Below are 15,622 nucleotides of genomic sequence, written 5' to 3'. Positions count from 1 at the left end.
TGTTTTTCCCCATCCCACTTGACCCCCCCCCCATCCACAATCAGCCAGCCAAGAGGCTAAAGGTACTTGTCAAAACAACACTTACCTCTATGCTTCATGCTAGACCACTGAAGCTTGGCACGGTACCAATCCTTGACATTGGCTCAAAATCTTGTTTAGGACAGGCTGTCAGGAGATGACACCTGAGTTGAGGGCCTTGTCACTCAAAGTGGTCTCCAGCTCAGGGTGGGCCTAATACATGCTTCTGGGTTATCCGATATATCAGAGCACTCTGAAATGTTATGGTCATTGCCTCCAGTGATCCACCCTCTACAGCAAGTCTCAGGTCTCCCCTTCCACACCCACCCACACCACTGGCTCATTAGCAGAAGACCAGTTAGTTACTGACCATCTTCACAGAAGACATGGTTACCTTTCAGTAAGCAGAACAGGAACGATGGGCCCTTTGTAAGGAACTCCTCTGTCTTTAGACACCTTGATGAGGCTGGTTTTGAGCTGCCACATCATCACTAGCGCAAGTTCAACCATTTCAGATACGGGGTAGTGAAGTGTATAACAAAACTCCCACAGCCAGCAAAGGAACAGACCTCAGTGTAGTTACAGTATAGTTTGGACTTGGCAGATGTACTGAATTGTTGCCCATCAGAATGACTCCCTAGACTCCAACAAGCCCCGCGACCACTGAATGACTGAGTTGCCTAAACCCCTTCTGATACAAATGCCTGTTTCTATTTCCCTTTATACATTTCTTTTTTCAATCTGCATTGTGCAGTACTACTACTACATTCACTTGAGAAAGTTTGCATTAAATAGTACCTTAGACTTTTGGGAACACTTGTATCCGTGCACTGTGATACAGGTCACCCACCACAACTGAGCTGAAGTAACTCCAGCAGCTCAACATCTTTTGTATGCTCTCGTTACCCAACATCCTATCATATAGCTGGCTTGATCAGGAATTCTCCTTCTTACAGCCACAAGTGGAGAGAATAGTGCTGGCCCAATGCAAAACTCACAGAAGTCACTGGGCAACTGAGCACTTGTTCAGTGTCTCCTGGAGCACAGGGTTGTCCCTCTTGAACTCAGGAAGAGTAAGTTGTGACCCAAATGTGGTCAACTGTGTGGGCAAGCACCCTGCTATCACAGGGATGTGAGCAGAGTGTGGGACCCGGTCTATCCCTCCCCCCCAACAGGTGATATCTCAGGTCACATAGCCATTTGCTTCTAAGTTTAATGTACAATCTCCAGTGTTTATTTTTGTTGGCACTTGTATGTAGGCTGGAAAACTTTCTTATTTATTTCAGGCATCCAGTGTACCCTGAGTTTATTTTTGTCTTTAAATTAGTCATGGCTGAAGCAACGGGAGAGTTGAACTTTACAGCACTGCGTGTGCAAACTGATTTTAAGGTCTGCACGCCACCTCCATCTGGCCCAGAGATTTATATGGACCTCGTTCACTTCAGGCACATGATGGAGGTCACAGGAGAAGAGAACATTCGTCAATAAGACTCGAGAGCTGCAGGAGATGTTTTCCTGTGTTAATTTAATCATACAAATATTCATTTATACATAAAGGGAAAAGCTTCCTTTTAACCCTCAATGTGCTCTTGTACGACTTCTCCCAGACCCAATGCGGCAACACACCATCCTGCTCTACACATGCACTCCCCCCAGAGAGAATAAAAGACAGGCCGCAGAACCAACCACTCACTCACACAGGAAAAAAAAACACAACGGAAACCCAGACACGGGACAGCGTGCATTTCTCAGCCCTGCCAACACCAGCCATTCGCACCCACAGGCTCTGGGACTGTTTCTGCTTCCCCTCTTGGGGAGCAAAAGGTATCTTCCAAGCTCTGGAGGATTCAGGGTGGTCCTCCTGAAACACAAAGCACCAGAGAGTCCCAGCCTCGCCAAAGCAGGCGGGTCACCTGTTCCCAGGTATGGAGCGCATTACCAGCAAGAAGGGCTCCAGTGCTCATCCCCAGCTTTCTCAGCAGTGGGACAGGATGCTTTTGCAGCCCCAGTTTCAGTCACATACTCGGATACACAAGATTCTGAGGCATTTGGGCATTCCGACCCAAACAGCTGATGCTAAGCTCAAGGATCCAAGAAAGAAAGGTAATTGTTGGAAATGTGAAATTCCTGGCTTAAAAGGTCCCAACCCCCTACCTCATTTCAGGACTCCCAAGATCATTGCCTCTAAAGAAAAGAAGAAGTTGCATCTAGAGAAACAAAGAAAATCATCCTGGTACAGCCTGTCTATAGCCACAGTCTCTCTCACACCGCTGGGTACCACCAGCTCCTTTGCCTCCCAAATCAGGGAACCTGCTTGAGGAAACACTGCATGGAACAAACTTCATTTGGCCTTTCCTTGTCCAGTGGCCTCAGCTGACAAATCGTTTCCTGACAATCCTAGAAGTCAGTACAACACATTCAGCCTAGCTTACATAACTGCTGCACCCACACCTTCCCATCAAAGGATATGAGAAAACTTAGGTATTGAGCGCTTCTGGATATTTAGGTCATTTTTTGGTTTAAATGCCTCACTCTGGACTCCCAAGTTCAAAAGTGCCTGCTCTACAAAACTAGTGCAATTGCTGCTCTTGCTGTTACCCGGAAAGAGTTTTGCTAACCATCCTCAAAACTCCTCATTTAAGAACTACTGCAAACTGAATGGGAAGTTGTAGCTGGAGACTGCTAGCATTTCTGAGTACTGGGGAACTTGAGGACATGAACCATTGCTGACATCAAAGCAGGTCTCACTGGAGAGATGAGGAGGAAAAAAGAGGCAGAATCACCAGCAATTTGCACATTCTCCCACTGTTACAGCAGGGGTTATTCCACTAACCAACACCTTCAAACAGTTATAGCGTTTTGTCACTAGTGATATAATGATCATCCCCATAGAAAAGGATTGTGTTTATGCTCAAGAGGGTTTCCTGGGGAACAGCTGTAATACATGACTATCACGAGGCTAGATTTCTGCAGCTGCAAGTCAAGTCTGATAGTGACTTCTCTCGCACCCTGGAGTGAGCAACCCGGTGACAAGAGTGCTGTAGACTGAAGGGGAGAAAGGAGACTGTACTCGAAGCTGTGCAAAATCGGCATGCCCTCCGACTAAGAAATCCCAGTACCAGGGTGCATGCCACGTGACTCCTGGAAAAGGAATCTTAGCAACGGGAAAAGGTGGACATACACATGGTAGTCGTTTCTAAATGCGTCAAATGTGTGTGCCTGGGAGCAGAAGGGAAAATGAAGTCAGGCCCAAGGGTCACACAACCGCCCCTGCCCATATGAGGTCTGCAGGGTTCCAAGTGTGACAGCAACAGGTGTCGGTGACCCAGGGCTCATTTTCACCTCAGTCTACACAACAGCCAGATAAGGCTGATGTGAAGAGGCCGAAGAGCAGCCTCATCAGCTGGACTACACAGCAATCCCCTGGCCTTTTCCCCCACTTTAGAAGGGACACACAGTAGTCGTGCACATGAGGTACTGGAGGGCACAGGCTCAATGCCTAGCAGGATTGTCACAACCAACTCCACCAGGCCTAGCCGGGAAGAAAAGATCCATTCGCCCACAGGGTCAGGATGATGTAAATCTCTCCCTTTACTCACCTGTCCAAAGGCTGCAACTCATCCAGGGCAAGAGGAATTTTACAACACACACAGAGTACAAGGACTGCAGCTGAACAAATGCACCTTCTCCATTTGCATTCAAGGGGGAGAAACTTGGATCTAATCAACTCGTGCAGTTTTAGCAAAAAGCTGCCTTCCCCTCCCTACATGCCTCCAGGTTAACTCAGCAACAGGAGCTGGCTCAGCAACAGGCTCACAGTACACAGGATGTCTTCCAAGCTTCCCTTCCTACACCCAAGTAGCAAATTCTTACACAAGTTCCTCTCCTAGCATTTGGAGCTTTCTTTAGATTTCAAACGTACAGGAAAATTATTCTTCAAACTAGGATCTCTACAAGACAAACAAAACCCACCAGCAGTCAGCAAAAGCGCAACAGACTGCCAGGCCCCATGCTTCTCCCCAAAGGCCCAAGACCTTCTCTGCTGGGTATGAGGGATTCATTAGCCTCAACAGAATCTACCTGCTTGCCTTGGTGTGAGAAGAGGGGCGTTGGAGGCTAAATGAAGAACAAACACTGACACAACCGAGGAACTAGTGCTCCTTGGAAACAGCCTAGGGCAGACCAAGAGAAGATGGCAGTTTGGGTCAGGGTAACTACATAGCGATAAGAGGGGTGTTTTGCATATTAGTGTATCTTTGGCAGGCGGCTCTTGTGGCTTGGTTCAAGTTTCTGAAGTAGATAGTACCCCCAACATCCTTTTCCATTTCAGTTTGACTCACAGTGACCACAGCACCTTGGAAGTCTGACACAGAACTCAAGTCACTTTTCCTACCTATCGGATTAGTCTGTGTCATCCTATTATACATGGCTATCATTCCACAGTTATGTGACCCTCACGTCCAGAAGAGCTCTCCCTTGTCTAAAAACAAACCTGGAAGAGCTCATCTAGAAAGAAAAACCTCATAGAAGCTAAATCGGCCAGCAAGAGAAAGGCGAGAGAAATGCAAGATGCCACCGTGGAATCCAGCTGATGATTCCACTTCTTGCGCTACATTCAAAAACACCTTGGCCTCTCCCTGCTAAGCTAGCATTTCACCACAAGAAAGAGGAATTAGAAGTATACCGATATAAGATGGAAGGGTAAGAATGGAAGGCTTAAAACTAAAGAGCATGACTTTTGCAAAGCTTTACAATTACTAGCTGGTGAACTAGATACAGAAAGTTAGCTTCCTCTTGGCACAAAACTAATACACTTGCATGGTGGTCCTAGGCACAACTACTGTACATTGATAGTTAACAAGACAGTATTTTAAAAATAATCCTACCAGCTTTGGAATCCTAATAAATTTGTTTCTTTGTGTGTGTGTGTGTGTGTGTGTGTGTGTGTGTGTGTGTTTTGTGTATTCAAGTTTCAAGGGGGTTGGGAGGAGTCTCCCATATTATCTGAGCTTAGTCCTGCAGTCCCCTCTTCCTTATGAGACAATGAAATCTGGTGTTGACTTAAATCTCCAAGGACAGGTGTGGAATACCTACAGCACCCTTCAAAAGGGGAAACGATTCAACAACAGATTAAAAAGGTAGATAACTAAGAACAGCTGAAGTCATTAAAATCCAGAGAGCTGGGCGTGAACCCAAATTTACATAAAAAATGCCCAACATACAAAAAACAAAGCCACAGCACAAACCCCAGAAGATGCTAAGCAAGTTCCCGTTCTGTAGCAGGCAAGCACAAAATTGATAAAAATGCACGCTGTCCCTTATTTTTAAAAAAATATGAACAGGAAACAAACAAAGAGATTAAACATTTGCTCAAACTACAACCGTTCTGTAGGCAAAATAATTTCTCTTAAAAAGATGGCTTTTTCATTTTAAATGTTTAAACTTCTTTTAAGCTACCTAATTAATCGTGAGAATGACTCCTAAAAAAAAAAAAAAAAAAAAAAAAAAAAAATGGTGTTGGTGTATTTCTTTCTTGTAGCATTGAACAGCACTCCTGAAAATTCAGCATTCACACATGCATACTTAGTTTTGTTTTTTCCTCTGGAAACAACTAGTCTTAAGTTATTGTTTTCTTCGTTATCCAGGACATGGAGGCAGAGAAGGGGGGGGTCCATGCTGTGTCTTCAGTAAGCCATTAGAACCTCCCTCCCGCCCCCGTAAGTCAGTTGTTAAATTCTCCTCTTGTCGATACCCGTTTTTTGATTTTTAAGACTGTCCGAAGGGATAAGGACCGTGGAAACCCTGAAAAAAAGTTGGAGACAAAATCAGTTTCAGTAGGCAAGAGCTGAGACCAACTGATCAATGAGTGTGCGCAAACATCCCTACCACCCCCGTTCTTCCAACTCTGCATACTGAAGTCCCCAGTCCTTTCACTTCAGCAAGTAGCTACATACCCATGTAAGATCCATCCCGACAGTGTGGTTCTTTGTCTCCCTCTACTGGGTAAGTCTCATGTACACATTTGATTTGGCTCCTGCATTTCAGATAATGGATCTGGTTTTGCTTTTAAGATCCACAGGACTTGCATTCAGGCTTCAGAGATTAACTTACCAAGGGAGTTACTACAAAAGACTCTCCTCTTCCAGCTAGGCTGACAGTCGCCAGCTACCAGGGCTCACCTAGCTGCAAGTTACTTTCTGGCCTGGTCTAATTGGGATTTTTTTTTTTTTTTTGTTGCTGCGGCTACCAGAATTCAAATGCCGTGCATGAAGTGGAGAAACCATTACAAGTCATATTTGTGCCGATGCAGCATCCAAACTGGCAGAAATCAGGGTAAAGCTGCAATAATGCAAAGTGCTGTTTTGCCAGTCTTCACTAGCAGCTTACAGTAAGCAGCAAAAGACAATAACAGGGAAAATCCCCAGTACCAACAAGGCTTTAGTTTCTTCCCTGCCATGAACACTTTTTGTTTGGAAGCTTCTCTTCCATAATTTTAGACCTCTCAAGATGATAAAACGGGACATTTCTATAAACATGCTTTTCTCCAATGGAAACCAACTGTCTCCAAAAAGGTTAAAATATTATTATATTATTAGCATCCCTTGCCATTTAGACCTGAAATGACTTGTCTAAGCACTCCATCTAGCAAAAGCCAGTCTGTTATTAACAGCGACACTTTCCATAATCTCTCTCATTGATCAAACCAGCCATCAGGCATTATCACGCATCAAAGGAACGAGACCAAACAGTGTTTAGGAGGCTTTTCAGTAAACCCTGTGTTTCTGTGACTTACAGAAGTGGCTGCAAATATTAAAAAGGTAGAAAGGAAACAATGGTATTTAAAAAGAACACAATAAATAAGCGAAGGGGAGATTGGAGGAGGTAAGAAGATAGATTCATTTTGTCTGGTTACCCAGGGCAAGAAGGCAGTTCTCCTGGCATCCTTTCCACGGTCCCGCTGCTCTCTGTTGCGGGGGTGAGCAAGACTGCGAATAGCCTAATTAAACACAAATGCCAGTGCCTATCTTTTGAAGCAAGGTGCAGCCGCTGCTTTATACTGCTTCATTGCAAGAGGGACAACGTGTCACAGCATCAAAGGAAATGTTACTGCCCGCATGTTCTCCTGTAACTCCATAACCAGCTCCCTCTGTGAGCTTTGTGCACCGTAATTGGCTGAGGCAATGAGACATTTTAGGATGACTCGCACCAAAAAGCCCTGATTGTATTGCAGAAGTTCAGGAGGATGGGCTGGGTCAAGTGACAAAAACCTGAATTCAAAAGCCCTATTGTACCTTTGTAAGATGGAGTTTGTTTTTAAGGAAGTGCTGTTAGGAAATAAGAAGTCACTCCACAGCTAACAAAACAGGTTTCATTCCCTGAGCTACGTAGTGTTAGGAGACTTTACAAAGACACCCAGAAAGCGTCACTAGTGACTCAGAATTACTGCTGCAGTACCAACAGGGGAGGAGGAGTAGTGGAAGATTACACAAGAGGAACACTTGAAAATTAGGGTGGACTTGGAGTATGCTGTACTCCCATTACTTTGTAAGGGCCAGATATCCAAGAGAGAAAGAAAACCCTAACAAGAGACCAGTTATTCACCTAGGTAAATAGTCAGGTCTTCAGAAGGGCTCAGGTGAAAGCAGCTCCCTCTGAACAGGGGCTAGGAGATGCTAAAACAATGGCTCTCAACCTTTTTTGGTTCAAGGCACCCCTCAGTAGATTCAAGCCCCCCCCCCCCCCCACTTGGGAAATGCCAGGTCTTAGTTTTGACTTATTTCTTGACTTCAAAAAATTAATACAACAATTATTCTGTTGCAAAGGACTCAGGAAAGATCACAGCAGGTCAGAATGGTTTTAACACTATAAATTCCTCTTTGAAAACTCCGGGTTTATCTTGTGACTCATGTATATGCACCTCATAGTGCTAACCTTGCGTGACACCCTGAGATTGAAAGTATCTCAAGGCACCCCAGGGTGCCATGGCATCCTGGTTGAGAACTGCTTTGAGAGAGAGGTAGTTAGCCACGTTAGACTGAAGTCAGGCAGAAGGCAGGGCAGGGCGGCACCATAAGAGAGTAACCAATTCAGAGCCGTATAAGCTTTCATAGGCAACAGCTAACTTCATTAGATGCTACAATAGTTATGATAGCATCTAAGGAAACAGGCTTTGGCTTACAGAAGTTTATGCCTCTCAGAGGCAGTTTATTCTAGAGGTGCCATCCTGCCCTGCCTTCTGCTAGACACTTGAAAATCTGTTCCTTAGCGTTCACAAAGCTGAAGGGTGGATGAGGAATGAAGGATTTAACACAAAGATTAAGAGAAACTCAGAGGTAGGTAGAACACACAAAAAAGCAGAAGATACATAGCAATAAAACTGAGAAGTACAGACATAACCGTGAAAAATGCTACCCCACATAGCTCTGTGACCTTGGGAATAAGCAATTTATACCCGTTCTCTCTCTGGAAGACAAGAACATACCGTTGGTATGCTTGCTTGCCATAACTCATTTCAGCCCTTAAGTGATTCTGTACATGAACATTTTTTTCAGTTATGTATTAACATGAAAGAAAGCTAGACGAAAGCCATCCAAGCAACTTGGGTGCATGAGTATTTTGCAAGTTCAAGACAAAGCAAAGATGACCGTCTTCAACTTTGATAGACAAAGTCAAAGCAGCTTGAGAACGGCAGACAAAGGAGACAGTAGTTCCTGTCCTATGAAAGCCTAGAAGAATGGGCCAAGATTTGTGGGTTTGTGTTTATTTTGAACGAGGAACCTAAGTCACCACTTCCTCCTAGCAAAAGAAGTCTTCATCAGAGAACAGTGTTACGAGACAGGTGTATTACTCAGCTATGAATGAAACATGTAAACAGTTGTGACTGACGGATATACTCCATCAGCACCATCATGCAAGTACTGTTTATAGTACCAGACTCAAGCCACAGAGTTTGCAACAGCAAGACCTGCAGCTAGAGTATGTGCCACTGTGTCATGCTTATACACAAGCTGGGTTTTGCACTGCTTAAAGGCCACCTGGTATTAACTACCTCTAAAAGGTGATGGAGAGCTTGTGGAAGCATTACACAAAACTTTCACCTAGGCTGCACAGATTCTGCTTGTGCACGTGTTGCCGTAAAGGGCTGCATGTGTGGTAGCCTGTGCATATGTAGGGGCCCTGAAGTCAAAATGCCTAGGTCATTTTATAATAAACACATTATGAAGACACTGAAAATGCTTTGTTACTGAGATGCAAGTATCATAAGCCCACACACACACAAGCTCCCTCCACTGCCCTGAAGTCAGGAGTTAGAAACAGATACCAGCTCTCAGCCTACCCCTTGCAAGCACCAAAAGCCCCTGTGGATGTTACTAAGTTTAAATGTCACAAGGAAAACAATCCTGTCCTTAGATCTTAACACAAAATGTGAGGGGAGAAGGTATTTCAACTCTTGCTTTTGACAGGGTTTAGTTTAAATCTACACAATTCTGTTAACTATTTAGGACCTTAAAGCTGGATTCTGACTCATCTTTAGAGCGAGAAAAGATTTAACCCCTAAAACAGCAACACTCAGCTCTACCTGGCTCAGGAGCCCAAAAGCCACAGCAACATGACGTAAATTTGTGGCACACACTTCAGTTAAAACACTACAATACTTGGTTCTACACGAGAGAGAGCATGTGTGCGCTGCATTATTTACAGTTTCAAGGAAGACTTATCCAATCCATGCAATACACAGAGAAAGACAAACCAAGAAATGTAGCAAAAAACCTAATGAGACTTTCTGTGAAGCATCAAAAGTGATAAGCTGCAGAACCACCTGTAGCTTGGGAAGCCCAGCCTGAGTGTTACAGACCTATGACATGCCTTTGGTTTAATTGACAGCTGTAGGCTGGGTCTCTTACCATTTGACTGCTGCAGAACCATCTTGAACTCCAAATGTGACTTCTAAATAGGTTTCTCTTGGCACTGGGCATTTTATATGAACAACAGCCTCTGTGCTTATGGTTTTTGTATACACAAAGCCCTCCACTACATCTCACTTACCTGCAGAGCTTATTTTTGTACGATTCATTCATGTTTTCTGCTATTAAAAATTATTCAACTACAACAGCTGTAATGACTTGTTTTGGTTCTTCTGATTAAGGCCAAGCGCATTACTGGTTTAACATAATACATAATTCCTGTATGGAAGACTGTATAATAAAAGGCAGACAAAGACTTAACAGTTTTTTGGCATCTAACTTTCATATTGTCTCAACCCATCAAAGTCCCCAGCAAAAAGAACCACAAAGTTTGATGAGGATGGTGCTCAAAAAACAAAGGATTGAATTTGGCATGCAATTGCAAAGTTTGTGACATTTCCACCGAAAAACTGATCTACATTTTTCTTCCCCCAAAATGAGACCATTACACATGATTGAGTATGATCAGTTCAACTTCAGCGTTACAAATTCAGTCTCCAATTTTCCTCCACGCATCTTCCAGGAATTAAATGAACAACTTTACAGCGAAACGCATGGAGTATGCAGGTTTATAAATACTGGGGCGGGGGGGAAGAAGGTTGGGTTTTTCAAAACAAAGGCAGTTTTCGCAGTGAGAATACCAACTACTTCCATTTGGTACCTAAATGAGAGTTGAACTCTTCTGGATACTTCGCTGGTGGGCAATTTATCTGTTCTAAGCCTGCATGTTAGTCCACAACTCATGCTAGGAACAAACCCAGGCTAAGAGTGAGGCCAAATGAATACAGGGCAGACTCTAAATGCATTCTGCCTCAAGCTGGAATGGAATCTCCCAAGACCACAGCATGGCAACTGTAAAAGCTTTGGAGTTAAAAATATCAAAAAAATCAGTCCCCTTCATCTCAGAGTTAATCTTTTACAAACCACCACAACACAAACGTTCACACAACTATCTTTATTTCACTTTTGTGTGTGGTTGAATTTAGGTGAATATAAAAAGGTACACTTTTAACATTAAAAGAAACATGAACTTTCGATGCATGGATGCAAAGCAATACAAAAAAGAGTCTCCCAGTGTACACTGATGGCAGCATCAGATAACACTACAAGTCCCCCTTCTCCTCCTCCTCATTTTCTGGGCCGTTCCTGGTCAGTGCTTCTCCAAACTATCCTGAGCTCTTTTGACTTGCTTATGTAAACTGAACGCAAACAGAAGAACAGACTGTTTAGTACATGTTTTTTTTCTCTGCGTGCTATGCAAATACAATGTGGCAGCTATGACTAAGGGGAAGTTAAGAATCTTCCCACAGTTCACCTGGCCTTCAGGTTGATTTAGATGCAAGTAACTGGTTTAGCTATGTCAGATTTTCACCAGAAAAGCAAACTAGCTTGCAAAGGGTTAAAGTACATACAGGGTCTTCATAAAGTCCTCGTGCACTTTAAACTTCCCCCGCCATTGCCATCACTATCACGACCTCTAACAGAGACTGAGACCAAGATCAAGACCTTAAGGGCATGAACCTAGGTTGTGCACAAGGACTTTACGTATAACCCGTAAATGCTACCAAAGAGTTCTGCAATTGTCACAGGCTCATAGTAAATAGCTATTTGGAACTTGCGACTTCTTCTTACTTGTTCTATATCAGCTCTTCTGGCTAGCTAGAGCCCTTCTCAAGTCTAAATATCTAATCCAGGCTGAACATCTGAGTCATAGGAACATATCTTCTTCCCCAGAAGGAAAGCCTCAAGACTCTGGGAATAAGAGAGGTACAAGGTACTGTTGCAGACCCAATGTTCTCATTCCCCTCCGAACTCACCCTCCCCACATCTCTCCCTGAAATCTAGGTAAGCTGCCTGAACAATTCCTGCCTTTTAGGCTGCTTGCACATGTTTTTTTTTTTAAAAAGTGCTTTATGGGAAGAAGCAGAGTGTTATAGCCACTGAGAAATATAGATCAGGTGCTTCAGCAGGGCTTTTTGCCACTTTTATTAAAGTTGACTGAGTCTAAAGAGCAGTTCCCAATCTAAAAATAGGGTTTCCCCCATTATCAAACTGGAGTGGCACACCTTTGGAAGAAGTGTGCACTGGCAAGCAACAGCAACTTTCAAATCAAGTTAAACCAAAAACAAGTTAAAAGGCTTTTGAACGGGACTTTTTTTTGTCTATTTAACAAGCAGGTCCAAGTTTGATGCTATATTTATAACTGAAATCTGTGGGAGAAACACACTAGGAAAGATGCATGTAGAGCAGGGGCGGGAAATTATTTTGGGCAGAGGGTCGCTTACTGAGTTTCGGCAAGCCATCAAGGGCCGCATGACAGGCACCCCAGGGCAAATTAATATTAATTTTCTAAATTTTTTAGGGGCCCCGCAGGCCAGATAGAATGGCCTGGTGGGCCACATCCGGGCCCCGGGCCACATTTTGCCCACCGCTGATGTAGAGCTTTAGGCTTTAAATCAGTACCCAAGCAAGTTAAATTTAAGGTGGCCTGGGTGCACAGAATAACTTAACCAATTTTAGATAGTCCTGAGCTATGGCATAGGTTTTGCCAACTATTTTATATGGGGGTAACTGCAGGGCACACTGAAATGAATAGGGATGTGCACTGCTAAAATATGCATGATCTGGGCTTTTATGTACAGTTCCCAAACTTACAGAACCTGGTGTAGGATTTCTCTCATGATGAACCCTTAAGGACTCCATGAGACCGAGGTGTATATTTGATTGCCACTGGAGCAGTTTTAAATGCAAGGGACAAAATTAAAACATTTGGGGAAAAAAAGTTATCTTTAGCAGTATCAGGACGACCTAGGATTTCCAAGTAACGGCGAAGACACCTGAAACAGATGAGTTTTACGCTCTCTGCATTATCTCAAGCATCTGAACTCCCCCAGTTATTTCACAGGGAAAAAAAGGCTTGCTGTCCATCACTTCAGCAATTAATTAAAAGATTTTCCTGAGATTATAAGCATGCTCTGTGCTTCCCTTAGAAAAAGACAGAGATAACAGTGCAGTAGTGTCTCCTAGCAACATTGCTGGGATCAAAGGAGGAAGTAAATAAAACAGAACCATGTTGGCTTCAACTCTTCTGATAATACAGTGGGGAGAAAAAAAAAAAAAACACATTTGCCAAGTGGGAGAACAAAATCCACACATCTGGGCAGGAATTCAGCCCATCACTATTCAGGAGAGCACATAAGCATATGCTTATCTTTAAGGGATTAAGCACATGCTTGAAGTTAATCATGCTTAATAGCCAACTTAAATGGGAATGAGTTGAACACATGTTAAACTGCTGTCCTGAAACTGGGCCTAGATCGATAGCACTCTAAGAGCAGACTACCTAATTATACTGTGGAAACAATATAAACAGTGTCCACTTTGTTTTAATAAATGCCAGCCTCATTGTTCTACCACTTTTAGAAAAATGGAGTGTTCATTCATGTAATTTTGGTTCAAACCATCCACGGTCCAGATTCCACATTCCTGTATGGAAGTATTTCAAACGTTTCAAGTGTGAAATCTCAACGTGCCTGCCTGCTTCAAGCAGCAGATGGCACATCTGCATGTCACTAGGGCCTTGTCTACACTAGGGAATTGTAGAAGATGACTTGCCCTCGTTTAGTTGCACTAGAAACACCAGTGAAGACAAGGTACAACAGCTGCTGGCCCTTTTTGGACCAGCAGGTTAATCGTGACCCTTAAGACACTGGAAGTGCCAAGCACTGTCTGAACAAAAGCTTCCTCTGTTGCAAACACCAGTGCAACTGCGCTGATGGGAATTCTCCCAGATTTCCTGTTGGAAGGAAGGCCCCAATGCCACTAACACCTGGGCTGCTCTTATGCATTTGCACCACTTAAAAATGGCGCTTCTGATAAACTTCACCCACCCCTTGTGCTACAGATTTAGATTTCATAGACATTAGGGCTGGAAGGGACCTCGGAAGATCATCGAGTCCAGCCCCCCGCCCAAAGGGCAGAAAGTCAGCTGGGGTCATAGGATCCCAGCAAGATGAGCATCCAGTTTCATCTTGAAGGTGTTCAATGAAGGCGCTTGAACCACCTCCAGCAGCAGGCTGTTCCAGACCTTGGGGGCTCGGACAGTAAAGAAATTCTTCCTTATGTCCAGCCTGAAACGGTCTTGTAGTAGTTTATGACCATTCGACCTCGTCATCCCTTGGGGCGCTCTGGTGTATGGTTCACTAAACCTGGCTAGGAATCCACTCCATTTTATAAGCCTGGGGGGTGGGGGTGGGAAAGGGAGCAGAGGCAAATTTCTGTTAGAAGGCCTTGCCCAAGATTATGAAGCTAGAGAATAAAACATAGATCTACTAAGCTGTACCCATGTGCTCAATCAAATAAGTCAAAACTCTCCCCTTTTGCTGCAAAATCTTACATTACTGCCACCCTGAAATAAAACCTTCTCAGGTACAGTCTTGTGATCAAGTTGCAGAATACCACTCTCTCTTTAGACTACTCAGAAGCCAGAGCACAGCTCAAGCCCCCCAGAGAGAAGGGATATACAGCTAAAACAGATGGTAAAGCACAGTGCTTACCAGAAGGTATGTGCACACCATCTGCTGGTGAGGTGGTTTAGTGCTTCCAAAGTTTCCCTAAGGAGCCCTTCTTCTTCTCCAGTTAAACACACAGAGACCCAGATGTAAAAAAAACTACTATATGGTGCTTATCTCAAGGGAATAGCCCCCTTTCCAGAAAGATTTCCTTTTTGCAAGGCAGCATGAGATCAAGTCAGATCTGAATGGTTGAAGGCTTGCATACGGTTCGCTTTCCAAATTTATGATGTCAAAAATACGCCGTGTTAGGTCTCCTACTTCCCTTGACTTGATCTCTACCAAAACATTCAGAGAGGTGCTGCTCCTGTAAGCCCAAACAATGAACGAGCATGGAAGATCCTCGATGATTATTTCTGGAAATGAAAACCCAATTCCACCTCCTTTTGTCTGTGGACACAAGCTGCAGGCAGGTTTTCAGGGCAAGGTCCTTAGTCAAGCAACTACGGAAACAGGCTCGTCTTTCCTCTGTTAAGGAAAAAGCCATTGCTTCACATAAATCCTGCAGGTGCAGGAACCAATTTACTCAAAAGTCTGAACAACAGAACAGCAAAGGAAACAGCAGAGGAAGAGGAAATCAGGCTTAATGTTGAATTCTTTCCCTGGAGGCCGTTTTTAGAAAGTGATAGCTGCAGTTAGGACAGTTGCCCACATAAAGGAAAGATTAGCCTTGCACTAACATTAAGTACCTGCTACTAATGTGTTTTCAGTTGTTCTGAAGCCAGCAGTTAAAACTAGCTTGTATCTTCTACTAATGCTCGATCAGCCTGTTCACTCAGGACAGGCAAGTTACCAATGAGCTGACTATCAGCCCACTGTGTTTCAAGCAGAATTATGACTTCAAGCAAATCAGGGTAGCATATAGCACCTGTCTACCACTACCTCTAACACAGACAGAGATCGAGACCAAGACCTTAAGGGCAAGTGGATGCAGAGGAATTGGTCATTTCTCTATACAGCTGCCTACCTGCATCCCCATGGAGTATATGAATGTATGCAGAAAATATTTTACTTTGTGTCAAGCACTGACAACTGATCCTATCAATATGCTCCAAATTTAGTACCAGT

General features: G+C 43.8%; 1 protein-coding gene across 1 annotated transcript in view; it reads right to left on the bottom strand.

The window, feature by feature from the left end:
- Positions 1–1,526: 1,526 nt before the first annotated feature.
- ILRUN (inflammation and lipid regulator with UBA-like and NBR1-like domains) overlaps positions 1,527–15,622 on the bottom strand; it is a 48,047-nt gene continuing 33,951 nt past the window's right edge. Inside the window, exon 5 of the mRNA XM_059717313.1 lies at positions 1,527–5,820. Within this exon, the coding sequence (XP_059573296.1) occupies positions 5,785–5,820 (36 nt within the window). The 3' untranslated portion in view covers positions 1,527–5,784. The remainder of the gene's footprint in view (positions 5,821–15,622) is intronic.

Source organism: Alligator mississippiensis, chromosome 14 (assembly GCF_030867095.1).
Source record: "Alligator mississippiensis isolate rAllMis1 chromosome 14, rAllMis1, whole genome shotgun sequence".
Lineage (NCBI taxonomy): Eukaryota > Metazoa > Chordata > Crocodylia > Alligatoridae > Alligator > Alligator mississippiensis.
The sequence above is the reverse complement of the archived record's forward strand: the minus strand, read 5'-3'. Positions and strand labels throughout refer to the sequence as shown.